Source organism: Neovison vison, chromosome 7 (genome assembly GCF_020171115.1).
Source record: "Neovison vison isolate M4711 chromosome 7, ASM_NN_V1, whole genome shotgun sequence".
NCBI lineage: Eukaryota > Metazoa > Chordata > Mammalia > Carnivora > Mustelidae > Neogale > Neogale vison.
The window spans coordinates 203,137,594-203,164,822 of record NC_058097.1 but is presented as its reverse complement, the minus strand read 5'-3'; the positions used below and the strand labels follow the sequence as shown (position 1 = coordinate 203,164,822).

Here is a 27,229-nt window from a genome sequence, read left to right as displayed (position 1 = left end):
CTGCCGGCCCCCAGCCCCACCCGTGGCAACATACTGTGGCAATCTGTGGGCACGCAGACTTCAGAGCTCGTGCTGAAAGGCATCAAGCCCTCTGGACAGAAGCAGCCTTCTGTGATGGGGCCGGCGTCCTCTAAGGCCCTGTGGGGACAGCAGAGGGGCTGGCCTGTCCTGTGCCCTCCAAGCTAGGAGAAGGCCAGGCTGGGGGCCCCGGGGGAGGTCCAGGAGGGAGAGACTGGTGCATACATGAGGCTGGCGTTGTCCCTCCCGTAGCAGTAGGAGAGCTTGGACGGGCCACACGGCTGGTACACCTTGTCGGCAGGGCAGGCGAACACTGTGCGCAGGGAGAGGCCACGGCTGAGGCCAAGGGCATCTGCTCAGAGCAAACTCCCAGGCCCTGTCCCCAGGCACGTGCTGAGGGCCGGACACTGGCCTGCAGCAGGAAGCTGGCCCCTCGGCCCCACCCCCAGCCCTGCACTCCAGGCCCCGGGCACCCTATGGGGGTGCTCCTCCCTTCTCTCCTGGAGCTGAGTACACTCGGCCCTGCGGCCAGTCTACCCCTCCACCTCCCTCCTACCTCTCCCCTCTCCTCCCCCGCCCCCAGGAAGCCCTGCAGCTACTGGCCCGCCTGGCGCGTCTGTGCCCTGGCCGCATGCCGGCTGCTGCCGCTCGCCAGGACCGGGTGGGCACTCACGGCACGTGTGGTTGGTGTGGCTTCTCCAGTCGATGCACACGCCACGGGAGGCACAGAGGGACGCGTACAGCTCCAGGCCAGAGCACACCACGTCGGAGACGGTCACGTGACAGTGGTCGAAGACGCAGCCTTGGTAGAACGTCAGCGGGGGGATCTCCGCATGGCACGGCTCGAAGACCCTACGGCCAGCAGCGGAGGGTTGGGGGGCAGCTTGGGCTCTGCCCGCGGCCTGCATGCCCCGAGCAGGACGGCCCACCGCAGCACGTGGTCCCAGACCCACAGCCAGCCAGAAGGAGCCGACCCACTCAGCCACCCCGGCACCCAGGGTCCCAGCAGTGAGCCGCGGCTCTCCACTGCCCTCCTGCTCCGACGCCCTGCTCCCTCGGGAGCCGCCACAGGCCCACGCTTCCTGCCCACCCTGAGGGTGAGGTTAGGGGGCTGCCCTCCCTGGGCCCTCCCCAAATCTCACTTGCTCAAAATCAGCTGGCAGATTGACGACGAGGAGCACGGGGTTGGGGAGGGCGCAGGCCTGGCTGCAGTGGGCGTCGGGGAGGGCCCAAGGCATGGCGGCTGGTGCGGTGTCGTCACCTTCCAGTGGCCGGACATCTCCGAGCAGGAGGCCGCCACTGCCCCGCCAGGCAGGCGACACTCATCCTTCTTGTCATTGGTGCAGGTGCCTAGGGTCGGGGGGGCGGGGGGCGGGCCGTCAGGGGACAGCCGAGCGGGGTCACTGAACTGGGAGTGGGGTCCTGATGCTCAGGGCAGCACTCGGCGGGTTGGCTGTGGGACCTGACCCTAGGCACTTCCCTGTTCCCCCCAAGAAGCCAGACAGTTCCCCCGCAGGGCGGACAGGTGTGAGCCCCGGGTGTGTGGACCGGGTGCTCTCAGTGCAGCTGGAAAGCGGACACGGCCGCAGGCTGGGGGCCACTCAGGCAGCCTCCACCCCGGCGGACACTGCGGCCCCCAGGGGTGTCCCCCAGCGTGACCCCCCTCCCATGGACACCCTCAGCTGCATGCAGAGCCCGGTGGGGCCGGGACTCACCGCACTGCCCCTCCGTGTTGTTAGCAAACTTGCTGAAAGGGACCTCCACCGAGAAGATGAGCCCGGAGAACATGACCTGGACGCCAAGTTCAGGGATGGTCACGTACATCTTGATGCCGATTTGGGACACGCTCACGCCATCTTTCTGGAAGCCGGGCCTGACCACTCTGTCGTTGAAGATGATCTACACAGGGTGAAGGACGAGGCAGAATAAGGCAGGTCCCCAAGCCGGCCCGGTCCGCAGGGCACAGCCCTGGGGTCCCCTACCTCATTGGTCATCACCCCGAGGACGGGCTTGCGGGTGAGCACGACGCGGTCCCCCCGGTACTCGATGATGATGGACTGCGGGCAGGACACCCGGCTCTCCGCCCCGCACAAGTAGTTGTCGATCAGCACGCGGAAGTGGCCGTACACGGGCACCACCTGCTGCACCAGCACGTAGGTGCAGCTGTCCAGGAACGTGTAGTAGGTGCCGTCGAAGGTGATGTAGTGGGGGTCGCCCCAGCCGCTGCACACACCTGCGGGCGCGCACCGGCCTTACGCAGGGCTCCGTCCCCTGGGGCCTCCTCCCACCTGACACGGCCACAGGGCCCTGGGGTTCGGGCAGCATTCCACTCGCTGCCCTTGTGGAGGCCTGGGCCCTTCTGTTCCCCGCCTCGCTGTCAGGCAGTCCTTCCTAGGGTCTCACCCACTTCCGCCCCGCCCACTCCGCCGAAGCCCCGCCCACCCCGCCGAAGCCCCGCCCACCCCACCCGCCCGCGGCTCCCTGCTCACACTGGCACTGATAGCGGGGGCAGCAGCCGTCCTGGTCTGCCACCTGCACAGGGGGGAAGCCGTTGGCGCAGGTCGGGGGCTGCGCCCGTGGGCATTCGCGCCGATGCACGGTGATGACCCCGTGGCCCTCACAGGTGGCCTGAGAGCAGTTGGGCATGGGCCAGGTCTCGCCTTTCTGTGGGGGAAGGACAGTGCTCAGCCTTGGACCCGGGGGGGGGGGGGGAGCAGGAGTCACAGGAAGTCAGGATGGGACCCGCCTTCCCCACCCCTGCCCCCCTGTTTCTCCCACAGGCCCCCACGCCCCGTGGAGCTCGGACACAACCCGCACCCCACCGCAGGCTGCCCCATCTGCAGCCACCGGCCGGGCGCCCATCGCCGGCTGCTTGCACACACTCCTGGCTCCCCAGGCGGCGCCCGCTTTCGGCAGCCCTGTAGGACCACCACGGGCTGTTTCCCAACAGCCAGCCGGCTTCAGCCTACCAGCAGCTAACTTTCCACCCCCGGAAAGGTGCCAGGGGTCCCTGCACCAGCATCTGAGAAGGGCAGATGGGGAGTTACCATTCTTGGGGGGACTGCATTCGGGCACCCCTGCGTAGTGATGGGCGCGGGGGCCGAAGGGGAGGAGCCAGGCTGGGAGGTGGTCGGGGCAGGAGGTGCCACGCTGCTGGGACAGGACTGGTCCGTCTGCCTGACCACGTGGCAGTCCAGACTGCATGTGGCATAATAGCAGTGGCCATCGAGGTCCGTCTGTTGGTAAATGATGGATCCTGCGAAAGAAAGGGTCAGGCGGGGGTGAGGGGAGCCATCCTGCGGGGAGAGCCACAGCCCAGAGACACTCTTCCATGCTCGGCATCCACCCCAGGGGCAGACAAGGTACGAGGCCTTTCTACTCAGAAGTAAAGGGAAGAAATACTCAACGATGGCTAGGTCGCACCCGGAGATGATGGTGGCCGAGTCACAGTGACCAGCGACCCCTCCCCTCTCCCATAACCATGGCATCTTCATAGACCAGACAGCAGGGGACAAGGCAGCACACACACCGCACCACAAGCACGAGTCACATACCTGCAGGATACAGCTTGCCGGACACGCTGCAGAAGCACGTCGCGCTGGCCGGGGCCGTGGAGCTCGGCCATGGCACACTGGACGTATGCTCCGGAGGGGCTGCGCTTGGCGTCACTGAAGGGTGACCGCACTGCTCTGGGGGCTCACAGCACAACACCCGGACCTCATAGTTGAGGCACATCCCGACATTGCCTCCCTGGTCCCGGTTCCGGCACACCAGGCCCTTGCTGAGGTCACACTGCACCACCTGGCCCAGCTTCTCGATGCTGACCTCGGGGTGGCTCTCGGCCCGGCACTCCAGCCGCGAGATGTATTCGGGCCGGCGGCAGATTTTCTCTCCCCTTCTCATGATGTTGCTGAAGCTTTCCACGTCTCCTCCGTGGGGTCCCGGGGATGGGAAGTCCACGTCAAACCACTTGGTCCACATGCACTGTGGCTGGCAGGTGACCGTCACATGAGGGGAGTGGGTTGCTTCAGGTGTGTGGACGGGGGTGGTGCTGGCTACAGGAGCAGACGTTGTGCCGGTAGGTGGCACGGAGGTTGTGCTGTTCCGTGACACAGTGGTTGAGCTGGTTGTTGGCACCAAGGTTGGGCTGGTTGTTGGCACAGAGGTTGAGCTGGTTTCTGGCACAGGTCTTGGGCTGGTTGTTGGCACCATGATTGAGCTGGTTGTTGGCACAGAGGTTGAGCGGGTTTCGGACACAGTTCTTGAGCTGGTTGTTGGCACAGGGGTTGAGCTGGTCTCTGGCACCGAGATTGGGCTGGTTGTTGGCACAGAGGTTGATCTGGTCTCTGGCACTGACATTGGGCTGGTTGTTGGCATAGGGGTTGAGCTGGTCTCTGGCCCCGAGGTTGGGCTGGTTGTTGGCACAGAGGTTGAGCTGGTACGTGGCACTGAGGTTGGGCTGGTAGGTGGCACTGAGGTTGGGCTGGTTGCTGGCATAGATGTTGAACTGGTTTCTGACACATGTCTTGGGCTGGTTGTTGGCACAGGGGTTGAGCTGGTCTCTGGCACCGAGGTTGAGCTGGTTCCTGACACAGATCTTGGGCTGCTTGTTGGCACCGTGGTTGAGCTGGTTGTTGGCACAGAGGTTGAGTTGGTCTCTGGCACCGAAGTTGGTCTGCTCGTTGGCACAGAGGTTGAGCTGGTTTCTGACACAGGTCTTGGGCTGGTTGTTGGCACAGGGGTTGAGCTGGTCTCTGGCACCGAGATTGGGCTGGTTGATGGCAGAGAGGTAGATCTGGTCTCTGGCACTGATGTTGGGCTTGTTGTTGGCACAGAGGTTGAGCTGGTCTCTGGCACTGATGTTGGGCTGGTTGTTGGCACCGAGGTTGAGCTGGTAGGTGGCACAGAGGTTGGGCTGGTTGTTGGCACAGAGGTTGAGCTGGTCTCTGGTACTGATTTTGGGCTTGTTGTTGGCACAGAGGTTGAGCTGGTTGTTGGCATAGATGTTGAACTGGTTTCTGACACATGTCTTGGGCTACTTGTTGGCACCGTGGTTGAGCTGGTTGTTGGCACAGAGGTTGAGTTGGTCTCTGGCACCGAAGTTGGTCTGCTCGTTGGCACAGAGGTTGAGCCGGTTTCTGGCACAAGTCTTGGGCTGGTTGTTGGCACCATGATTGAGCTGGTTGTTGGCACAGAGGTTGAGCGGGTTTCGGACACAGTTCTTGAGCTGGTTGTTGGCACAGGGGTTGAGCTGGTCTCTGGCACCGAGATTGGGCTGGTTGTTGGCAGAGAGGTAGATCTGGTCTCTGGCACTGACGTTGGGCTGGTTGTTGGCATAGGGGTTGAGCTGGTCTCTGGCACCGAGGTTGGGCTGGTTGTTGGCACAGAGGTTGAGTGGGAAGTCACCAGGTGGATGGTCGTCTCAGTTGGGCTGGTGGGGCTCATACTTGGGGTGTGAGGGACTGTGACAGTTTTGTGCGTCGTGCAGTGCTCTGGGGGCTCACAGCACAACACCCGGACCTCATAGTTGAGGCACATCCCGACATTGCCTCCCTGGTCCCGGTTCCGGCATACCAGGCCCTTGCTGAGGTCACACTGCACCACCTGGCCCAGCTTCTCGATGCTGACCTCGGGGTGGCTCTCGGCCCGGCACTCCAGCCGCGAGATGTATTCGGGCCGGCGGCAGATTTTCTCTCCCCTTCTCATGATGTTGCTGAAGCTTTCCACGTCTCCTCCGTGGGGTCCCGGGGACGGGAAGTCCACGTCAAACCACTTGGTCCACGCGCACTGTGGCTGGCAGGTGACCGTCACATGAGGGGAGTGGGTTGCTTCAGGTGTGTAGACGGGGGTTGTGCTGGTTGCAGGAGCAGACGTTGTGCCAGTAGGTGGCACGGAGGTTGTGCTGGTCCATGACACCGTGGTTGAGCTGGTTGTTGGCACCGAGGTTGGGCTGGTTGTTGGCACAGAGGTTGAGCTGGTTGTTGGCACCGAGGTTGGGCTGGTTGTTGGCACAGGGGTTGAGCTGGTCTCTGGCACCGAGATTGGGCTGGTTGTTGGCAGAGAGGTAGATCTGGTCTCTGGCACTGATGTTGGGCTTGTTGTTGGCACAGAGGTTGAGCTGGTCTCTGGCACCGAGATTGGGCTGGTTGTTGGCAGAGAGGTAGATCTGGTCTCTGGCACTGATGTTGGGCTTGTTGTTGGCACAGAGGTTGAGCTGGTCTCTGGCACCGAGATTGGGCTGGTTGTTGGCAGAGAGGTAGATCTGGTCTCTGGCACTGATGTTGGGCTTGTTGTTGGCACAGAGGTTGAGCTGGCCTCTGGCACCGAGATTGGGCTGGTTGTTGGCACAGAGGTTGATCTGGTCTCTGGCACCGAGGTTGGGCTGGTTGTTGGCACAGAGGTTGAGCTGGTCTCTGGCACCGAGATTGGGCTGGTTGTTGGCAGAGAGGTAGATCTGGTCTCTGGCACTGACGTTGGGCTGGTTGTTGGCATAGGGGTTGAGCTGGTCTCTGGCACCGAGGTTGGGCTGGTTGTTGGCACAGAGGTTGAGTGGGAAGTCACCAGGTGGATGGTCGTCTCAGTTGGGCTGGTGGGGCTCATACTTGGGGTGTGAGGGACTGTGACAGTTTTGTGCGTCGTGCAGTGCTCTGGGGGCTCACAGCACAACACCCGGACCTCATAGTTGAGGCACATCCCGACATTGCCTCCCTGGTCCCGGTTCCGGCACACCAGGCCCTTGCTGAGGTCACACTGCACCACCTGGCCCAGCTTCTCGATGCTGACCTCGGGGTGGCTCTCGGCCCGGCACTCCAGCCACGAGATGTATTCGGGCCGGCGGCAGATTTTCTCTCCCCTTCTCATGATGTTGCTGAAGCTTTCCACGTCTCCTCCGTGGGGTCCCGGGGACGGGAAGTCCACGTCAAACCACTTGGTCCACGCGCACTGTGGCTGGCAGGTGACCGTCACATGAGGGGAGTGGGTTGCTTCAGGTGTGTAGACGGGGGTTGTGCTGGTTGCAGGAGCAGACGTTGTGCCAGTAGGTGGCACGGAGGTTGTGCTGGTCCATGACACCGTGGTTGAGCTGGTTGTTGGCACCGAGGTTGGGCTGGTTGTTGGCACAGAGGTTGAGCTGGTTGTTGGCACCGAGGTTGGGCTGGTTGTTGGCACAGGGGTTGAGCTGGTCTCTGGCACCGAGATTGGGCTGGTTGTTGGCAGAGAGGTAGATCTGGTCTCTGGCACTGATGTTGGACTTGTTGTTGGCACAGAGGTTGAGCTGGTAGGTGGCACTGACCTTGGGCTGGTTGTTGGCACAGAGGTTGATCTGGTCTCTGGCACCGAGGTTGGGCTGGTTGTTGGCACAGAGGTTGAGTGGGTAGTCACCAGGTGGATGGTCGTCTCAGTTGGGCTGGTGGGGCTCATACTTGGGGTGTGAGGAACTGTGACAGTTTTGTGCGTCGTGCAGTGCTCTGGGGGCTCACAGCACAACACCCGGACCTCATAGTTGAGGCACATCCCGACATTGCCTCCCTGGTCCCGGTTCCGGCACACCAGGCCCTTGCTGAGGTCACACTGCACCACCTGGCCCAGCTTCTCGATGCTGACCTCGGGGTGGCTCTCGGCCCGGCACTCCAGCCGCGAGATGTATTCGGGCCGGCGGCAGATTTTCTCTCCCCTTCTCATGATGTTGCTGAAGCTTTCCACGTCTCCTCCGTGGGGTCCCGGGGACGGGAAGTCCACGTCAAACCACTTGGTCCACGCGCACTGTGGCTGGCAGGTGACCGTCACATGAGGGGAGTGGGTTGCTTCAGGTGTGTGGACGGGGGTGGTGCTGGTTGCAGGAGCAGACGTTGTGCCGGTAGGTGGCACGGAGGTTGTGCTGGTCCATGACACCGTGGTTGAGCTGGTTGTTGGCACCGAGGTTGGGCTGGTTGTTGGCACAGAGGTTGAGCTGGTTGTTGGCACCGAGGTTGGGCTGGTTGTTGGCACAGGGGTTGATCTGGTTGTTGGCACCGAGGTTGGGCTGGTTGTTGGCAGAGAGGTAGATCTGGTCTCTGGCACTGATGTTGGGCTTGTTGTTGGCACAGAGGTTGAGCTGGTCTCTGGCACCGATATTGGGCTGGTTGTTGGCAGAGAGGTAGATCTGGTCTCTGGCACTGATGTTGGGCTTGTTGTTGGCACAGAGGTTGAGCTGGTCTCTGGCACCGAGATTGGGCTGGTTGTTGGCAGAGAGGTAGATCTGGTCTCTGGCACTGATGTTGGACTTGTTGTTGGCACAGAGGTTGAGCTGGTAGGTGGCACTGACCTTGGGCTGGTTGTTGGCACAGAGGTTGAGTGGGAAGTCACCAGGTGGATGGTCGTCTCAGTTGGGCTGGTGGGGCTCATACTTGGGGTGTGAGGGACTGTGACAGTTTTGTGCGTCGTGCAGTGCTCTGGGGGCTCACAGCACAACACCCGGACCTCATAGTTGAGGCACATCCCGACATTGCCTCCCTGGTCCCGGTTCCGGCACACCAGGCCCTTGCTGAGGTCACACTGCACCACCTGGCCCAGCTTCTCGATGCTGACCTCGGGGTGGCTCTCGGCCCGGCACTCCAGCCGCGAGATGTATTCGGGCCGGCGGCAGATTTTCTCTCCCCTTCTCATGATGTTGCTGAAGCTTTCCACGTCTCCTCCGTGGGGTCCCGGAGACGGGAAGTCCACGTCAAACCACTTGGTCCACGCGCACTGTGGCTGGCAGGTGACCGTCACATGAGGGGAGTGGGTTGCTTCAGGTGTGTGGATGGGGGTGGTGCTGGTTGCAGGAGCAGACGTTGTGCCGGTAGGTGGCACGGAGGTTGTGCTGGTCCATGACACCGTGGTTGAGCTGGTTGTTGGCACCGAGGTTGGGCTGGTTGTTGGCACAGAGGTTGAGCTGGTTGTTGGCACCGAGGTTGGGCTGGTTGTTGGCACAGGGGTTGAGCTGGTCTCTGGCACCGAGGTTGGGCTGGTTGTTGGCAGAGAGGTAGATCTGGTCTCTGGCACTGATGTTGGGCTTGTTGTTGGCACAGAGGTTGAGCTGGTCTCTGGCACCGAGATTGGGCTGGTTGTTGGCAGAGAGGTAGATCTGGTCTCTGGCACTGATGTTGGGCTTGTTGTTGGCACAGAGGTTGAGCTGGTCTCTGGCACCGAGATTGGGCTGGTTGTTGGCAGAGAGGTAGATCTGGTCTCTGGCACTGATGTTGGACTTGTTGTTGGCACAGAGGTTGAGCTGGTAGGTGGCACTGACCTTGGGCTGGTTGTTGGCACAGAGGTTGATCTGGTCTCTGGCACCGAGGTGGGGCTGCTTGTTGGCACAGAGGTTGAGTGGGAAGTCACCAGGTGGATGGTCGTCTCAGTTGGGCTGGTGGGGCTCATACTTGGGGTGTGAGGGACTGTGACAGTTTTGTGCGTCGTGCAGTGCTCTGGGGGCTCACAGCACAACACCCGGACCTCATAGTTGAGGCACATCCCGACATTGCCTCCCTGGTCCCGGTTCCGGCACACCAGGCCCTTGCTGAGGTCACACTGCACCACCTGGCCCAGCTTCTCGATGCTGACCTCGGGGTGGCTCTCGGCCCGGCACTCCAGCCGCGAGATGTATTCGGGCCGGCGGCAGATTTTCTCTCCCCTTCTCATGATGTTGCTGAAGCTTTCCACGTCTCCTCCGTGGGGTCCCGGAGACGGGAAGTCCACGTCAAACCACTTGGTCCACGCGCACTGTGGCTGGCAGGTGACCGTCACATGAGGGGAGTGGGTTGCTTCAGGTGTGTGGATGGGGGTGGTGCTGGTTGCAGGAGCAGACGTTGTGCCGGTAGGTGGCACGGAGGTTGTGCTGGTCCATGACACCGTGGTTGAGCTGGTTGTTGGCACCGAGGTTGGGCTGGTTGTTGGCACAGAGGTTGAGCTGGTTGTTGGCACCGAGGTTGGGCTGGTTGTTGGCACAGGGGTTGAGCTGGTCTCTGGCACCGAGGTTGGGCTGGTTGTTGGCAGAGAGGTAGATCTGGTCTCTGGCACTGATGTTGGGCTTGTTGTTGGCACAGAGGTTGAGCTGGTCTCTGGCACCGAGATTGGGCTGGTTGTTGGCAGAGAGGTAGATCTGGTCTCTGGCACTGATGTTGGGCTTGTTGTTGGCACAGAGGTTGAGCTGGTCTCTGGCACCGAGATTGGGCTGGTTGTTGGCAGAGAGGTAGATCTGGTCTCTGGCACTGATGTTGGACTTGTTGTTGGCACAGAGGTTGAGCTGGTAGGTGGCACTGACCTTGGGCTGGTTGTTGGCACAGAGGTTGATCTGGTCTCTGGCACCGAGGTGGGGCTGCTTGTTGGCACAGAGGTTGAGTGGGAAGTCACCAGGTGGATGGTCGTCTCAGTTGGGCTGGTGGGGCTCATACTTGGGGTGTGAGGGACTGTGACAGTTTTGTGCGTCGTGCAGTGCTCTGGGGGCTCACAGCACAACACCCGGACCTCATAGTTGAGGCACATCCCGACATTGCCTCCCTGGTCCCGGTTCCGGCATACCAGGCCCTTGCTGAGGTCACACTGCACCACCTGGCCCAGCTTCTCGATGCTGACCTCGGGGTGGCTCTCGGCCCGGCACTCCAGCCGCGAGATGTATTCGGGCCGGCGGCAGATTTTCTCTCCCCTTCTCATGATGTTGCTGAAGCTTTCCACGTCTCCTCCGTGGGGTCCCGGAGACGGGAAGTCCACGTCAAACCACTTGGTCCACGCGCACTGTGGCTGGCAGGTGACCGTCACAGGTGAGGATACCCTGTATGTGTTAGGCGTGGTGCTGGCTGCCGGGTGCACAGGCGCCGAGCTGGCAATGCCATGTTGTGTCGGTGACGAGGGAATTCCAGTGTTTCGAGTCAGCTGTGTTTGGGTCTCCGTGTCCCTCGGGGTTGGGTGTGTGACCTCCGAAGAGCCGGCGTGTGGGGCGCTTGTACACACATCCACCTGCTCACAGCACTCGATGCGGATCGCGTAGTTGTAGCAGATTGGGGGAAGCTGGTTCTTGTTCAGGCAAAGCAGCCCCACATTCTTGTCACAGATCAGGTTCTGCCCCAACTCCTCGAGTGGGACGTTCGGGAAGAACTCTGCCCTGCACTCCACGTTGTTGGGCTTCGCACAGAATTTATAGCCTTTGGCTCTCAAATTAGGAAAAGTGTCAAAATCTCCACTGTTTATACCCGGCTCAGGGTAGCTGCTGTCAATCCAGTGGGTCCATGTGCACAACTGTTTTAAACAAGGCTCGTGTGTTGTTGAAATTGGCATCGGAGTCAGAGTCAAGAGAGTAGTTTTCTCCAGGGCAGGCGTGGGGGTACCTGGTGGGGTCGTGGTGGTCCCCGGGGCAGGCGTGGGGGTACCTGGTGGGGTCGTGCTGGTCCCCGGGGCAGGCGTGGGGGTACCTGGTGGGGTCGTGGTGGTCCCCGGGGCAGGCGTGGGGGTACCTGGTGGGGTCGTGGTGGTCCCCGGGGCAGGCGTGGTGGTACCTGGTGGGGTCGTGGTGGTCCCCGGGGCAGGCGTGGGGGTACCTGGTGGGGTCGTGGTGGTCCCCGGGGCAGGCGTGGGGGTACCTGGTGGGGTCGTGCTGGTCCCCGGGGCAGGCGTGGGGGTACCTGGTGGGGTCGTGGTGGTCCCCGGGGCAGGCGTGGGGGTACCTGGTGGGGTCGTGGTGGTCCCCGGGGCAGGCGTGGGGGTACCTGGTGGGGTCGTGGTGGTCCCCGGGGCAGGCGTGGGGGTACCTGGTGGGGTCGTGGTGGTCCCCGGGGCAGGTGTGGGGGTACCTGGGGTGGTTGTAGCGGTCGCTTGGACTGGTGCAGTAGCACCTGGAGCAGGTGTTTCACTAGTTGTGGAGAGAATGCTTGTGCCAGTTGCAGCGACCGTGGCAGGGGATATTTTGTGCTCTGTCGGCACAGATGAGACCCCGCTAACCTCTCGTGTGGGCCCCGTTTCTGTATTCCCTGAAGCTGCAGGAGGGGTGGTCTGGGCCGGACTGCTGGAGGGGGAGCAGGTCCGGGGGAAGCAGCACAGGATCCTGATCTGGTAGTTGTGGCAGAGCCCTGACGTCTGCTTGTGGTTGTAGCAGGTCAGGCCCACCGTCGGGCTGCACTCCACGTGCTGGCCCAGGACTGGGAGCGGCACCCCGGGGGCCCCTTCCGCTTGGCACTCCACCTTCTTCGGCGCCGGGCAAACCTGGTACCCGTGGGCGCGGAGGCTCTCCAGGGTGTCGAAGTCGCCGCTGTCGATGCCCCGGCCCGGACGGCTGATGTCCAGCCACGGCGACCACTGACACTCCTCCCCACACGCCTGGTGGGGCTGGACGGTGGTGCGGGGGGTTGTGCCCGTGGGCGCTGGGCTCTTGCCACAATCGCGGCACGTGGGGGGCGGACGTGTTGAGCTCACAACTGAGGACAGAAGAGAAGGCGGAAGGGCTGAGTCTCGAGGGGTCCCGGGACCTCCCCTCATCCGCTGTCCCTGCCCCCACCCACAGCAGCTTGTGGCCTCGCCATGTCGATCTGTGCGGCTATCTCCACTCGCGACGGAGCTTGGCGGGGTGGGAGCACCAAGTCCCTGGGACACGCGTGGCACAGGGCGCACGTGCAGCCCACAGCAGTTGAATGAGCCGGTGAACGGGTCTCAGGTAGGGAAAGCCCGCTCCGCAGGCCCTGAGCAGAACCAGCCCTCCTGCGGGAAGGTCCGATGAGGCTCTAGGATGCCCCAGGGGAGGGAGAGGAGTCAGGGTGCCTGACACTGCGCGCACCTCCTCCCAGAGGCCGGCCTCCGCCCTCTGCCGGGGGCCCTAGACCTGACTGTGGCCCCGAGGATAGCAGTCCTGCCAGGGAGAAGGGCTGAGCTGGCCCTTCCCAGGGACGGCAGGCTCCTGCCTTCTCGGGGAGAGAGACAGCCCCGCACGGTGCCCCCGTGTGTCTGCCTTACCGGGTGCGGACGTGGAGAAGGAGAAGGTGCTTGCGGGGGCGGGGCTGGTGGTGCTGCAGGGGGAGACGCCCCGCTCGATGGAGCCGTCGGCGGAGCAGCGGGCAGAGAGGCAGCCCCCGGTGCCGTCCGTCGTGTGGTAGATGACGTCCCCCGGTCGGAAGTGCTGTCCGTCGTAGACGCAGACACAGGCTGTGAGGACAAGCCCAGGCACGTCAGGGGCTGGGGGGAGGTGGGCACCCCAAGAACCCAGACCCCAGGAAGGCCCCCCGCCGCTCACCCTCAGCGTCGTAGGCACACTGCACGCCGTTCTCGGTGCAAATGCTAGTGGCGGGAGGGAGGAAGTGAGCGGGGGGGGGGCATGTAGGGCACCCCTGACGTGCCGGGGCCATCCCGCAGCCCAGCCGGGGCACACGGAGCCCGAGGTCACACCCACTCCGGGAGCCCCTTCCGATCGCTGAGAGACGCAGGCGGGCGTCTGACACCCACACACCCCGCTGACTTTCTGACGGCCGTTTCCTCTCCGAGGCCTCTGTTCCAAGGGGGCCTCACGGTGACGTCATGACTCAGCTCCTGCTTCAATTCCCCCCCCGCCACCCGGCGGGCCGCCCACCCCCACTCCGCCCCAGGGGGCTCCCAGCCAGACCTCAGGACCTCAAGGCTGCGACACCACCCCCACCGGTCTGAAGGAGGAGGCCCCGTGGGCCTGCGGCTCACCAGGAGTGGCACTTCTGGTCGGAGGGCACCACCGTGCCAGGCCGGTATGACTTGCCCCGGACGCGGCAGGGCAGTGGCGGAGGTGGGGTCGGGCACGTGGCCACACACTGCATCCGGTCCTCGTCGAAAATGGGGGCCGCAGGCGGGCACTTGGGGTAGCAGCCTGCGGTCCAGAGAGGCTGAGTGCCGGCCGCACTGCCTGCCTGACCACCTCCCCACCGTGGCCTGTGCTCAGCCCCCCGCCCCAGGCCTCGCGCACGACACAGTGGGCACGTGGAGCTGTACCCACAAAGGCACCCCAAGGGGCTGGGACGCGTCCAGCCCAGCCAGAAGCCCCGGACAGCAGCCCCTGCCCTCACCTTCCAGGCCCGGCAGGTCGTGCAGACAGCGGCCGCCCGGGTTCCGGCACGTCCTCATGCAGGGCGCCCCGCACGGCTGGTAGTGCCACTCACACTGGCCCTCAGGGTTGTAGTAGTCGCAGAACAGGGCTGCGGGCCAGCAGGCAGGCTCAGTGGGCCAGCTCCCACCCGGAGCGAGCCACCCGGGGGCCCCACGCAGAGCGCTGCCCTCGGGAAGACAGCCTCGGGGACCCACACGGGCCAGGCAAGCGCCCCTGCACCCTGACCTTCCTCCACGTCTCATGAGCTGTTCTCAAGTCATTCCCTCTGCTGTGCCTCCCAGACGGGGCCTCGAATGCCATGGTCAGAGGCCGCCGCAGGTCCCCTGGTTTCTCAGGGGTGCCATCCGTTGGGGTGGGGGCTCTGGCCGGAGCAGCTCCCCAGCGACACCCCTGTCCAGCCAGGTTCTGACAGCGTAGGAGGTGGGGGCTCTGTTAAGCCCTCTCAGTTCCAGAACATTCTGCCACGTCTCCCCTGACCACACCCGCCACCACTCCACTTTGCTTTCCACGGCCTCCCGCCCAGCCCGTGGCGGACCTGCCTTGACCCCACACTCCTCTGTCCCTCCCCACGGCCCCTCCTCCCAACCATGTGTCGTGGACACTCACGGCAGATGTCCGGGGTGCGCCAGGACACGCACACACCCACGTCGTGGCAGGCCTGCGCGTAGGCGGCCACGGCCGTGCAGAAACACTCACAGTCGCCCCCCGAGTCACAGGCGCACGCGTCGCCCACGCAGGCCTCATAGTACTTGGTGGGCTCCACCTGGGGGAGGGAAGAGGCTTTGGATCTGGGGGCTGGGGCTCCTGGGGGTCAGGCCCGTGGTGTGTCCCAACCTGGGGTGGCTTCCCCGAGAGCTCAGGGACAGCAGCTGACCACGGGCCGGTCTAAACGGCAGAAGGTGGTGCCGGCCCCCAACTGCTGTCCCCGGGGAAGGGTCACGTACGTGGGCATGGCAGGCGGCGAAGGTCGCGCTGTTGATGATGCTGCACTGCTTCTGGGCCCAGGACTTGCGGTACGGGTTGGCGGTGCAGGGGTCCCTGGGGGCCGGGGCGTCGGGGCAGGACGGGGAGAACTTCCAGCTGTTGCCGAACTCCAGGGCGCTGCCCGCCACGGACTGGCTCCGCGTGGTGAAGTCGTTGACGGCCTTGTCGTCGAAGTTCCCGCAGAGCCCGCAGACCCGGCCCTGCAGACGGGGGCGGCGGCCCGGGGGGCTCAGGCATGTGCCGGAGGGGCCCGAGCCTCCTACCCTGCCTCCTGGGACCCCACTCGCTCCCCTGAGGCCCACGTCCACCCCTAGGAGGAGGGGCCCCCACGTACACCTTCAGCGTGTACGGCCCCACTCAGCCCACGGGGCCATGGTGGTGCCCCTCCCGGAGGAAAGGGGGAGCAGGAGAGGCAGCACTGTAGGCTGCGTGGTGTTCCCCAAAGACCAGCACGGGCCCTGACTCGGGACCCAGGAGCGTGGCCTCATGTGGAAATAGGGCCCCTGTTGATGGGGTCCGGCAGAGATGAGGGTGTCTTGGGTGGGGGTGGCCTGACGACCCGGGGCCTGTGACCCTGAGGACATGTGGGCACACACAGCAGTGAGGACAGTTACACGAGGCTGGACGGTCGCCTGGGGCCCAAGGAGCTGGAGGAGGCAGGTGGGGTCCTTCCCCAAAACCCCCGGAGGGAGCGGGCCCCGGAACAGTTGGATGGGACTTCCAGGGTCCAGAACACGAGAAGCGGCCACGCGTTTGTGAGGGTGTCCCGGGAGCCACAAGACACGGCTCAGGCAGCGGAGGGCCTCCTGCCGGCTGACTCCCTCCTCTCCCCGTCTGTCCTGCCGCCTGGCACGGTCTGGGGCGAGAGCGGGCCCTCCCGGGGGGGGACGGGGGCCCACCTTGAACTCAGGGCTGAGTTTGAGGAAGATGCTGGTCTTCCTGTCCCACAGCAGCACCAGGCCGGCCTCGGTGTCCACCACCAGGTAGATGCCCATCTGGCGGATGGAGTAGGGGGGCTCCGGCCCCACCCCCCTCTCGAGCACCTCCACGCGGCCTTCACTCAGCCTCAGCTCGAAGCTCTGTGCAGAAGTGGTCGCTCAGGCCTGTGCCTGCTCGACTTCCCAGGCGTCCCTCCAGGGGGGCCCCAGCCCTACCCGGCCGCCCGCTCACCCCCAGGAACAGCTTGATGGCCTTGGAGCAGGTGACGCCCGTGGTCCCGCAGGGGACGTTCTCAGAGACGACGCGAAAGGTCCCAGTGGTGTCATTGCCGCGGCAGTGGTCCTGGGGAGAGGTGCGGGGTTGTCCTGCCGCTGGGGGCTGGGTTGCCCCGAGCCGCACCGCGGGGCCACAGGAGGACCGGGGAGCCCCCGGGACCGTGTACCTGCAGCAACGTGTACCCGCAGTCCCCGCTAAAGCTGTAGCGCCTCCCATCAAAGGTGACATAGTGGCCATCCCCGTACACGGCGCAGGTGGCCAGGCAGGGCTCCTCTGTGCACTGCCACTTCCTGTTCTCGCAGGTGCTGGGGGCCGGGGGCAACAGTCAGGCCCGAGCCGGGCGTGGGCAATGGGGGTGGGGCAGGTCCCTGCGAGACCGTGGTCGGTCCTAGAGGCCGGGGTCCCACCACCCACTGCAGGGAGCCCCCCCACCGCGTACCAGGTGTTGCAGCCCACCCGGATGGTCTGGCCGGGCAGGTAGCTGGCCTCGTTGTGCACGCAGGGGCAGTCCGTCGGAGCGACGCAGCGGCCCCCGCCGTCGGCCACCAGCCCGTCGGGACACACGCAGCCAGGCTCACACTGGGGGCTATACTGTGGGGCGCGGGGGACGCGGCTCAGTGGGCTGGGGGTCGACCGCTGAACCCCCACCACGGCCTGCACTGAGCCCAGGGAGCCCTCGGGCAGTGATCTTCCCGGGACCACCCCGCGAGGGCACATGGGCCGTGAGGGGCACTCACACAGTCCATGTCCAGAGTGAAGCAGCTCTTCTGACAGCCGGCCCCGGAGGCCCCCGGCGTGGCGTTGCGGCAGTCGAGGAAGACCATGGGCGGGGTGCAGACTGGGGGGTCAGAGGACGCTCAGGGTCCCAGCACCACTGCCAGGCTGGCTCTGAGCGTCACGGCCGCACGCGGCGTGTCCCAGCAGCCGCGTCTGTGCCCAGCCTGGGGCTCGGCCGGCGGGATGCAAGTGCGTGTGTGCGGGGCGCGTGTGTCCACGGTGTGGACATGTGTTCACGGTGCATGTGCGTGGCGTGCCTGGGGGCGCGGATCAGGCCAAAGAGGGAAACCCCCCACACCCAGCAGCCACACTGACGTGGGGGTCTGGCCGTCCACCCAGAAACTTGGAGATCACGAGCGCTCCTCCCTCCCCGCAGACTCACCTGGGGAGGGAACCTGGCCTCCGATGCAGGTCAGCGTGCCTTGTGTGCAGGTGCTGGGACAAGAGGGTGGTCAAAGGGTCTCCCCGGCCCAGCCGCCCTGCCTACCAGCCCCATCCAGGAGGGGGTTCTTACCAGATGACTCCACGCTCATGAAGCGACTCCCCGTTGGGGACCACAGAGCCCTCGTGGTAGCAGGGACAGCTGGTGGCCGGCACGCACTTGCCCGCATCGTCCAGGAATGTGCCGTTGGGGCAGGTGCAGCCATCCACGGGGACAAAGCTGATACCACAGGTGACGTCCTCGTGGCTCCGGGCCCGGCAGGTGGGCTGGCAGGTGCTGATGCTATATTGGTAGGTCAGCGACTTTGGGCAGGTGGCCATGGGCTTTGCTGCGGGACGCCAGGCAGGGGGAGGCGGTCAGGGCGGAGCGGCTGCCATCACCCGCCCCCACCTCCCCCTGCCCCTGCGTCAGGGACCCAGGCCGGGCACTCCAGCCCTCCAAGCCCCGCCCAGGGACAGGGGCCCAGGAGCCGTGTTCTGCTGGGGGCCGGGGACACTCACTGCACACGCCGTCCCTCCAGCCGCGGAGCAGCACCCCCTTGGCCGCGCAGGCGTGCACGTAGGAGGACAGGGCGGCGCACAGGCAGTCTTCGCTGTTCTCGCAGTTACACGTGTCGAACATGCAGTTCTGGGGACGGGGCCGTCGTCACCCACACGCCGTGAGCGTCCCCCACACGGCCGCCCCGGCTCCTGTAGGACCCCCCCCAGAGCCCGCACCTGGGGCCCCCACGCCCTCCGCAGACCGTCTTGGCGCCAAGCCCCCTCCAGGCGGGTGCTGAAGGACAACGGCCCCTCCTCTCGGGGACCCGGCAGGGGCCAGCCCTTCTGGCCCTCAGACCCCAGAGCGTCTCGGCCACCACTGACTTCCCATGTGGACTCCAGAGCCTGGTGGGCCACAAGCCCTCAGGGATCGTAGACCCTATGCCTGGTTATAGGGCTGGAGGCACAGATGAGCTCTGGACCTCGGGACCAGGCCGGACCCTCGAGAAGCCCCTGCCCCGGCACCGAGGACAGCTGCGTGCGGAGCGGAGAGGCTGGTGGGTTTGCGTTACCGAGTAGAAGGCGCCCGGGCTCACGGCCGCGTGGCACTGGGCGAAGGGGCCGCGGGGGTCGGTCAGCCGGGAGCACCAGCGCTGAGCGTACTTCTCTGCGGACAGAGCAACGGGGCGGTCGGCGCGGCGGACACAGGCACTCCGGTGCAGGCTTCACCACCCCACAGCCCACGGCTCCTTCTTGCAGGAGCTTCCATGGCCGCACTGGGAAACGCGTTGGTGAGTTGGCCCCTGAAGGCCTCCTCCAGGCCAGAGTGGATTCTGCGGCCTGGGGTCACCGGCAGCCGGGCGGGCCTGTGGCCGCGGGGACCCACATACCGTTCTCCACGCTGAGGGAGCAGGGGTCCTCGAAGCTGTTCTTGACGTTGGGGCAGGAGGCCTGGGTCTTCCAGGTGTTGGCAAAGGCGGCGGCCGTGCCCTCCACCACGCCGCTGAGGGTCCGGAAGTCGTCGGCCTGGTTCTGGTTGAAGTTCCCGCACAGGCCTGCGGCGAGAGGCCGGCATGAGGCGCCGCGGGCCCCGGCCGCCGGGGGTGGGCTCCGGCTCCCAGGACGGGCGGCCCCTCTTACCGCAGGTGAGGCCGCGGAGCTCGGGCCCCAGCCTCACGAACACCTGCATGAGGGGCACCAGCTGGATCCCGAGCTGCAGGCCCAGCTTGGTCTGGGCCACGATGAAGAAGGTGGACGGTCTGAAGAGCGTGACATTCGCTGTGGACACGGGGGCCGAGGCCTCAGTGGGCTGGGAGGGCCGGGACCCTCCAAGGGGGCAGGCCCCACGTCCTCACCTGCCGAGACGGGCATCTGTGTGTAGATCTGGTTCACGAACACCTCCCCGCTGGCCTTGACCGTGACGACCTGGGAGCACAGGGAGCGGGTCAGGGCGGCCCCGGAACACGTGCCAGCGGGACCCCTGCCCCGGAGGGCCACGATCTCCCACAAGGAGGGCCTGACGGAGGAGCCAAGTTCTGCCCCAGGCTCAGCTGGTCTGTCCACATTTCCCTCGAGGGCCGAGCATTCTCTCCGGTAAGAACCCAAGTGATTGTATGAAATAGGGAAGTTGGAAAAACAATAAAAATAAAACTAAACCGGGACAGGGGAAGTTGGCTCCAGTGAAGCCCTGGTCCCTCCTTCCGGGGCTGGTGGGGCGGGTGTGGAGGCCCCGGTGCCCCTCCCGGAGTGGTTCTGTCTGGGGACTCTCATGCAGAGGCCTGTGGGCCGGGAGGTCCTCAGCCCGCATCCCGCTCACCCACCGCCATGCCAGGATCAAGGGCTTGGGCAGAGGTCACTTGCCATGAGGGACATAGACTCCCCTCAGCTGGCATCTGCTCTCACCGTGTGCCCCCCGTCCAGGCTCAGCGTCAGGCTCCTGAGGCACGTCTCCGTGTCCGTCAGGCCGCACCGCCGCAGCTCCCCCAGCACAGTGAAGACGCTGCTGTCACAGGGCTGCAGACACGGGTCCTCACACTCTGCCCAAAGGTGCCCACCCCCCCCCGCCGCCTCCAACCCCTGGACACCCTGTGGGGTGGCGCCGGGAGCTGGGGCGCAGATGCAGCAGACCCAGCAGCCCGGGCAGGGGTGGGCCAGCCGCGCGGCCGTGGCCCAGAGCCGCCGGGTAGGCGCGAGGCCCAGGTCGCACCTTGGCCAGCACGTAGCTGCAGTCCCCGTGCACCGTGTACTGCCTCTCGTCGAACGTGGAGATGTGGGCGCCCCCCAGCACCGTGCAGGTGCCTGGGCACGGCAGCTCCCGGCAGCTCCACTGGCCTCTGGAGCAGGTGCTGTGGACGGTAGAGACCACGCGTGTGCCGCCCCTGGGGGCGTCCAGCCCCCAGCCTGTGCACCGGCCGGAGGACACAGGTCTGGCCCAGGCCCACCTGCATCCCTGCCCAGACCGGCGCCTGGCGGTGTCTGCGTGGGGAGCCCTGGGCACGCCTGGGGTCCGCAGGAAGAGAGGACAGCCGGCCCTTGGGCCTCGGCCCCCTGAGTCGCCCCAGGCCATGTCCGGGGTTGTAGGCGGGAGGGTCTGGGGTCCTACCAGTTTGTACAGTCTGTGGCGTAGCTGGTCCCCGGAGCATAGGTGGCCCCATTGTACACACAAGGACACTGGGATGCTGGAGTGCAGCCAGTCTGGCCGATGTCGTCGAGCACCGTCCCTGCAGAAGCAGGCAGGCCATGGACGGGGCTGGTGCCGGGCAGGGGCCACCCCTGAGCCAGTGGAGGGGACCCGACCTTGGGCCCAGGTCGCCCCGCCCTACAGGGGCTCCTCGGACCCAGGGGCGCAGCCTGCCTCTGTGGGATGCCTGGGGAGGCCCCTCTCACCCTCGGGGCAGAAGCAGCCGTCCACACAGTGGTCCTCGCAGAGCTGGGAGTGCTCCGGGTTGGAGCAGGTGTCGGCGCAGGGCGAGCCGCACTCCCGGTGCTGCATGCTGGGGGGGCAGGTCTGGGCTGTGGAGGGAGGGCAGAGCCGCGTCATCGCTGGCCCCCAGCTCCCGGCCCAGGAGGGACAGCACAACGGGCACTCACGGCAGAGGTGGGGGCTCCTCCAGTCCGGGGGCAGCCCCCCGGCATGGGCACACTGGCGCGCGTACTCGGCGAGCGTGGGGCAGAGGCAGCGAGTGCGGTCCGCGTGCTCGCAGAGGCAGAGGTCTTGCCGGCAGGCCTGCACGTAGCTGCCGGCGTCCAGCAGAGCTCGGCAGCCCGAGAACAGCGGGCCGGTCAGGATCTCCTCACAGGGGCCCTGGGGGCAGAGCCGGGAGCACGCACTGAGTGCAGGCTCAGGACCCTCCCCCGGGCTCCGGGCGCCAACCCCCCTCGCCCCCACAGGAGCAGGGCCCGTCCACGCCAGGGCTTACGGTGCCACGCCCACAGTCCGACGGGGGCACGGGGACAGGGTCCTGACACTGCTCCGTGGGGCCGTCCATCTTCTGCAGATTCCCGTACTCGAGGGCTGTCAGCTTGACCCCTGCGGGAACACGACCCCAGGCCCCTGAGGCTCCTGAGGCTCCCCGAGGGGTCCCCACTGCCTCTCGTCCCCCAACCACCCTGCTGGGTGAAGAGGGGCTCAGGGAGTCTGAAAGTAAGTGGGGGACCACCCAAGTCATTCAGGGCTACGGGCAGAGGGCTGAGGCCTGAGGGTTCTCCAAGCCCGGGGCGGCATGCTGCCCAAAGGCCTGAGAGTGACCCTGACCTCACCCAGCCCTTGGAGCCCAGCCAAGCCCGCACAGGGACCCCCCGACGACCGGGCAGGCGTGTCCCCCGGGGCTGCCAGCCCCATACGGGTGAGCTTCCTCTGGGCTTCATGAGCCTGGCGAGGGGGTCCTGGGGGTGGGGGACTCCAGCTGGGTCACATGAAACCTCCCTTCCTGGCAGCAGGAGGCCCAAGAAACCGGGAGAAGGTCTGCTTGGAGGCGGTGCCTAGGGTGCAGGGAGGCACGTGCGCACGCGTGCTGGGGACATGTCTGTGCCCGCGTGGGCGTGCGCGCAGCTCCGCGTGTGCGTGTGCGTGTGCAAACCGGGGACACCTGACCCAAGGTTCTGGAAGTGCAGCCTTCCAGGGAGCACTGGGAAAGGAGTCCGGCTACCATGGGCAGCTGTGCGGAGGGGCTTACCATGGGAGAGGAACTCGTTGAACACAGGCTGACCATTGAAGTCTCCGCAGAGCCCACAGGTCTGGTTGGCGAACTTGGGGTCCAGCTCCAGCTGGAATGAGGGCGCACATCAGATGCCTGGCCCCACAGGGACATGTCAGACCCCACAGAGGTGCCACGGGCCGTGGACCCCTGCCTCCCACGCTTCACGGTCTCCATGACGGGGGACATAGGCTCCCTGGCCCCCTCCTCACCAGCCCCACGCAGCGGGGTCTGGCCGTCCCCCAGCACCCGTGCCCAGAGCACTTTCTTCCCTCTCTGGGGAGGCCGTTGGGCTGGCGACACCCCCCACCCCGGCCCTGAGCCCCGGTCTCACCAGGAGGCTGTCGTCTGGGCTCCACGTGAAGACGAGGCCCAGCTTGGCGTCCACCTTCAGGTAGCCGTTGCTGACCTCGATGAGGACCCCCGACTGGCTGAAGGGCGGCTGAGTTCTGTGGAGAGAGGGCCGGGCTGAGGCCCCGAGGCCACGCGGGACAGGGCTATGGAGGCCTGATCCCGGCCAGGGAGGGCCCCCAACAGCACGAATGTGACCAGAATGCTGGGCCACAGACAGCACCACGGGCGCAAGAGGACAGGGGACCCCAGAGCTCCGTGGTCACAGAGGAACAAGGAAGGGGGCCACTTCCCCGGGCAGGGAAAGAGCCCCAGGCCTCTGGGGGTGCGCTCAGGGACCTGCCCGGGCATGACCCCATGTGCCCCCCACAACCACCTGGACTCACGGGCGGCCGTTAACCAGGATGGCGCTCTTGGTCAGCTGGATGACCGTGCCGTCGAGCTTCATGGTGACTGCGGTGACCGTGGTGGCGTTGGACTCCCCGCCGCGGCGCAGCTGCACGTTGAAGTCCTCGTACGCGGCGCCGCAGTGCGCGGACAGGACGTAGTTGCACCGGCCGGGGAAGCGGAAGATGTCGCCGTCGAAGGTCTTGTAGTGGAAGTCGCCCCAGGTGCTGCAGACGCGCCCGTTGTGCGCGGGGTTCCGGGCTGCGGGCCAAGGAGGGCCAGAGGATGCCGGACTACGCCCCGGGCCGGGGACGCAGCTGCCCCGGGGTTGAGGGGTGCGGACGGCAGGGAGGAGCTGCTTGGACCCCTCAACTCCGGGGAACACAGCCTCTCTCCAGCACTTACCCCCCATCCACGTGGGGAGCGGGACCCCGTCCAGCCGCCCCCCCCCCAGCCTCACAGCCCCTCTCTCACCTCGCACCACCGGGGCCGTCCTCAGAGGGGGCAGGAAGCTCATCCCGCGGAGTGGGTGGCCTGTGGGGACAGGGCGTGGGGTCACGCCGCCTGCACGCACAGGGTCTCTGCTGCCCCCGCCAAGCCTGCCGGCACCATGCCCAGCTGGGGCTGGAGCTGAGGCCCCGCAGGCAGGCGACCTTCCCTCCGGGCCGTCCCGAGCGGCTGCAAGCGCTCCGGCCCGGAACTCTGCCCGGAGCTCTTGCCCGGGGCCAAGTCAGTGCCCAGCGCCCAGGACGACCCCTGGATGCTGAGGCCAGGCACAGACGAGCCTCCCTGAGCCCAGCGGGGGGACTGATCCTCTTCTAGGGCCACACGCCCAGCGTGGCGGCACAGGTGTACCAGAGAGCCCCCCACCAGCCACTCCCCAGGCCAAGGGGACACCTGTGGTGAAGGGACCGGGACTTGTGGGGAGACAGGAGGACGGAGCTGTGAGCTCGGGCCTCACCTATGCTCCTGCCTGAAGCCGCCGCAGGGACACAAGGGGACTTCGGGGGCTGCAGGCAACGAACCAGGGCTGTGTGTTGGGGTGTCCTCCGGGCCCCCAAGTCCTGGCCCCGAGGGGCCGGGGCAGGACCACACTAACAGGTGGGGGTCAACTCACCACCAAGCTCCTGGGGGACATGAAGTTCCGGGGACTTGTGGCTGTGTTCCACAGAGCTGCCCTGAGCCTGGCCTATGAGAAGAAGGAGGGCGCCGGGCCTGAGCCAGGAGACAGGGGACAGAGAGGGACGGGCCGGCGGAAGGGCCAGAACTGGTGGGGGTTCTCTCTGCACAGGGCTGGGGATGTGGGGGGAGTCTCTGTCCACGACGCCCACGCCAGGCTCACGCGCTGTACAAGCCTTCTCCCCGCTTGCCCCACGAGCACTCGGGGCTCCCCAGGCCCTGACATGGCATGACCCACAGCCCTGCATTCCTCCACTATCCCTTTGTTCACACGGGTGTCTCCCTGCGTGGGGCAGGGGGCAGGGACTACTGTCTGCACGGCAGCCTGGGGAGGGACCAGACGGTTGAAGCTGCGGGTCACCTGAGCACATCAGGAGACAACCAGGGCCCCGGGCGAGGATGTCAGGGTGCGGAGTCGAGTGCGGTGGGGCTGCCTGGCCCTGCCCCTGACCTCGCAGGGGACAGTCCACACTCATCCATGATGCAGGTGCCCCAGGAGCAGCCAGCAGAGACTGGCCCCACACACGGAGGCAGGAGGCCGGGGACGGTAGGGTGCGGGCACGCATGTTGAGGTCCCCATGGTGCTGAGGGCCTCAGGAGTGCTGTCCCCTTGCCCAGGACAGCTCCTCCGGGAGCACGCTGTCACCTGACGGCTGGGCAGGACCCAGCTGTCTCCTGGGACGCAGAGGCCGGGGGGTGCAAACCTGGGTGGGAGGGGCCTCGGGGGGTCCAGGAGCCTCTCCCCAGCGTCCTCTCCATCACACCCACTCCCCAAGGCTGAGGTCCCCTCGAGACCCAGACAGGGAAAATGAGCTGGTGACCTGGGGCGTGCCGTGAGGGGTCCCAGGGCCCCGAGGACCGGCTCAGAGGAGGTCTGGCAGGGGCAGAGGCAGCAGGAAAGTAGCACAGATGGACGTGCCCGCCGGCCGGGGAGGCAGTTGGGGGTCTTAGAGATGCTGGGTTCCTTTTCCCCATCTCAGGGGAGCGGCTCAGCCTCAGAGGCCCCTCCCCGACGTGGGCCCCCGCAGCCCCCGAGGGACCCCCAAACCCACAAGCTGGCGCCCGCAAGACAGCAAGGGCCAGGGCCGGGGTCCAGCCTGGGAGCCGCTCACAGACAAGCCCAGCTTCCCCGGGGCTGGGGCCAGGCTGCGGAGCTGTCTGCCGCCCTCCCAGCCCCAGAGCCGCCCCAGGAAGTGGGGGGCCCCTGGGCTGCCAGGTCAGGACCGGCCCTGGAAGCCGCTCAGTGGGAGCCTTACCTATGTGCTGGGCATAGGCCAGGGCGAGGGCCAGGGCCCAGAGCGGGGCCAGCATCCTGCTGGCGACACCCATCCTGCGGAGGGAGGGGAGAAGGCCCCGGGGGCAGCGTCTAAGGAAGGACCTGAGTGGGCAGGGTCCTTTTGTAGCCCCAGGAGCTGGCTCCGGCCCCAGTGGCTTCACGTGGGAGGGCGGGGCAGGGCCTGCTCTTCCCCTCACCCGGGTAAACAGTGGGCACTGGCTTGGAGCTGGCCAGCCGCCGGGGACAGGCAGAGATGGGCATAGCTGCCAGGTGGGGCTTGGCTTCCCGCGGGCCCCCAGTCCCGGCCTGGGGGACCCTCCTGCCGTGGCCCCCACCCCTGCAGCTTCGCTGCTTCTGTGGACCCTGACCCCACGGACTCCCCAGGGCTGCCGGCGCCTCGCTCTCTCGGGAGGGGCCTGGGGGCAGCATCCGCAGCGACAGGACCCAGCCCCACAGTACAGCCCCCAGCCTGGTACCGCCTCAGACCCTGACTGAGCTTCTGGTTCCGGTTCCTGGCTCCAGGCGGCAGTGGGCCCCGGGGCAACTTGAGTCACACGTGGTCTTGTGGCCACCAGGGGTGAAAGTGGCCGTGCCCACTGGGCCAGGCCGGGGAGCTGCCCACGGACTTGCCCCCAAAATCACCCCACCAGGTGGGCTGAGATGGCCCCATAGCACAGCACAGACCTGGCCCCAGACCGCAGGTGTGTGGGCGTCAGGTCCCTTGGGGCGGGGCAAACGGTGCTGAACTCTCCGCACGAGACGGCCACATGCCCCACAGACCAGCAGCTCCACTGACTGCAAGTGGCCCGACCCGGAGGTCCCCACTGGGGACGGAGGCGCAAAGCCTGGGCTGGGCCGTTCCGAGCATCTTTCCTGCACGGAGGGGCCCGTCCCAACCTGGTTTTCGGTCTCTGAGTCGTCCCCTCCCTGTGCCCTGACTTGGCCCTGGTCCTGTGAGAGAGAGCACTGCGTGCGTCGGGGGATCGCGGGATCGGGGGATCGCGGGATCGGGGGATCGCGGGATCGCGGGGGAGCCTGTGGGAGCAGGAGCGGGAGCCTGACGGGCGTGAGTGAGTGCGGCCCCCAGCAGAGCCTGCTGCTACCCTCCCCAGGCTCCCCTACTGGGCCTTGGAGCCGGACACCGGGTCACCCGCAGCTGAGCAGGGCAGCGGGGTCCCCGGGGACAGGCAGGGTGCTTGGGACCGGCTCCAAAGTGCTGCGAGTGTTTGGTGAGCGGGACAGGGACAGGGCAGGTGGGAGGCAGAGCCTCTAGGATCTGTGGGCGGGGCCGGGACCCTGGCTGAGGCGAGTGTGAGGGGCAGACGCCTAACCAAAGGCAGGAGGCACAGGTCCAGCAGGGTCCATGCTACTGGCACTGGACTCATAACCGAAGTTCACACGGGACCCCTTGCTCCTCCAAGCCACAGCCGGGCTGCTGGGGGATATGTCCTGCCTGCACAAGGCCGGGCCACCCAGGAAGCTGCGGGCACTGCTCTGCCCTGAGCGGCTGCCCAGGCGCCTCCAGGCCACAGGAGGTCCCTGCCTGGCTTAACTTCCCTTCCCAGGCTCACCCCCCACCATTTCCCGAAAGGCACTGCCCAGGGCTGCTCCGTGACCACAGCCAGGGTCCAAGACAGCCTGGCTGACCCAGGCTTCCTCCTGGGGCACGACCTGAACCACAGGACCTGGGCTACCGGGCACTTTCTCGTCCAAGCAGGACACCCAGGGAGCCCCAGGCCTGGCGTCTGCTCACATCTCAGCTTTTGGGGTTCTTGAGGGACCCCTGGGGAGGCTGCTGGAGTCAGAGCAGGTGTGGGACGGGCCACCTACCCTCAAACATCGGGGCCCTTCTTCCCTGTG

The 27,229-nt window shown here is 66.0% G+C and overlaps 1 protein-coding gene across 1 annotated transcript in view; it reads right to left on the bottom strand.

The window, feature by feature from the left end:
• The window catches only part of MUC5AC (mucin 5AC, oligomeric mucus/gel-forming), a 49,712-nt gene that overhangs the window by 8,059 nt on the left and 14,424 nt on the right, over positions 1–27,229 (bottom strand). The window contains exons 4-49 of the mRNA XM_044260351.1: positions 25,350–25,423; positions 24,032–24,103; positions 23,568–23,732; positions 23,389–23,478; positions 22,914–23,175; positions 22,511–22,625; positions 22,156–22,246; positions 21,400–21,509; positions 21,071–21,284; positions 20,867–20,992; positions 20,583–20,700; positions 20,187–20,325; positions 19,883–19,993; positions 19,336–19,405; positions 19,121–19,258; positions 18,871–19,035; positions 18,553–18,647; positions 18,002–18,128; positions 17,574–17,829; positions 17,442–17,494; positions 17,020–17,120; positions 16,722–16,873; positions 16,449–16,587; positions 16,238–16,348; positions 15,967–16,146; positions 15,028–15,267; positions 14,690–14,846; positions 14,043–14,171; positions 13,684–13,846; positions 13,247–13,290; positions 12,970–13,158; positions 11,859–12,437; positions 10,339–11,438; positions 9,859–10,294; positions 5,284–9,794; positions 5,058–5,197; positions 4,088–4,970; positions 3,573–4,008; positions 3,066–3,274; positions 2,508–2,682; positions 2,001–2,251; positions 1,734–1,917; positions 1,161–1,368; positions 692–870; positions 244–331; positions 35–138 (exon numbers count right to left, since the gene is read on the bottom strand). Coding sequence (XP_044116286.1) covers positions 35–138; positions 244–331; positions 692–870; positions 1,161–1,368; positions 1,734–1,917; positions 2,001–2,251; positions 2,508–2,682; positions 3,066–3,274; positions 3,573–4,008; positions 4,088–4,970; positions 5,058–5,197; positions 5,284–9,794; positions 9,859–10,294; positions 10,339–11,438; positions 11,859–12,437; positions 12,970–13,158; positions 13,247–13,290; positions 13,684–13,846; positions 14,043–14,171; positions 14,690–14,846; positions 15,028–15,267; positions 15,967–16,146; positions 16,238–16,348; positions 16,449–16,587; positions 16,722–16,873; positions 17,020–17,120; positions 17,442–17,494; positions 17,574–17,829; positions 18,002–18,128; positions 18,553–18,647; positions 18,871–19,035; positions 19,121–19,258; positions 19,336–19,405; positions 19,883–19,993; positions 20,187–20,325; positions 20,583–20,700; positions 20,867–20,992; positions 21,071–21,284; positions 21,400–21,509; positions 22,156–22,246; positions 22,511–22,625; positions 22,914–23,175; positions 23,389–23,478; positions 23,568–23,732; positions 24,032–24,103; positions 25,350–25,423 — 13,679 coding nt within the window. The remainder of the gene's footprint in view (positions 1–34; positions 139–243; positions 332–691; positions 871–1,160; positions 1,369–1,733; positions 1,918–2,000; positions 2,252–2,507; positions 2,683–3,065; positions 3,275–3,572; positions 4,009–4,087; positions 4,971–5,057; positions 5,198–5,283; positions 9,795–9,858; positions 10,295–10,338; positions 11,439–11,858; positions 12,438–12,969; positions 13,159–13,246; positions 13,291–13,683; positions 13,847–14,042; positions 14,172–14,689; positions 14,847–15,027; positions 15,268–15,966; positions 16,147–16,237; positions 16,349–16,448; positions 16,588–16,721; positions 16,874–17,019; positions 17,121–17,441; positions 17,495–17,573; positions 17,830–18,001; positions 18,129–18,552; positions 18,648–18,870; positions 19,036–19,120; positions 19,259–19,335; positions 19,406–19,882; positions 19,994–20,186; positions 20,326–20,582; positions 20,701–20,866; positions 20,993–21,070; positions 21,285–21,399; positions 21,510–22,155; positions 22,247–22,510; positions 22,626–22,913; positions 23,176–23,388; positions 23,479–23,567; positions 23,733–24,031; positions 24,104–25,349; positions 25,424–27,229) is intronic.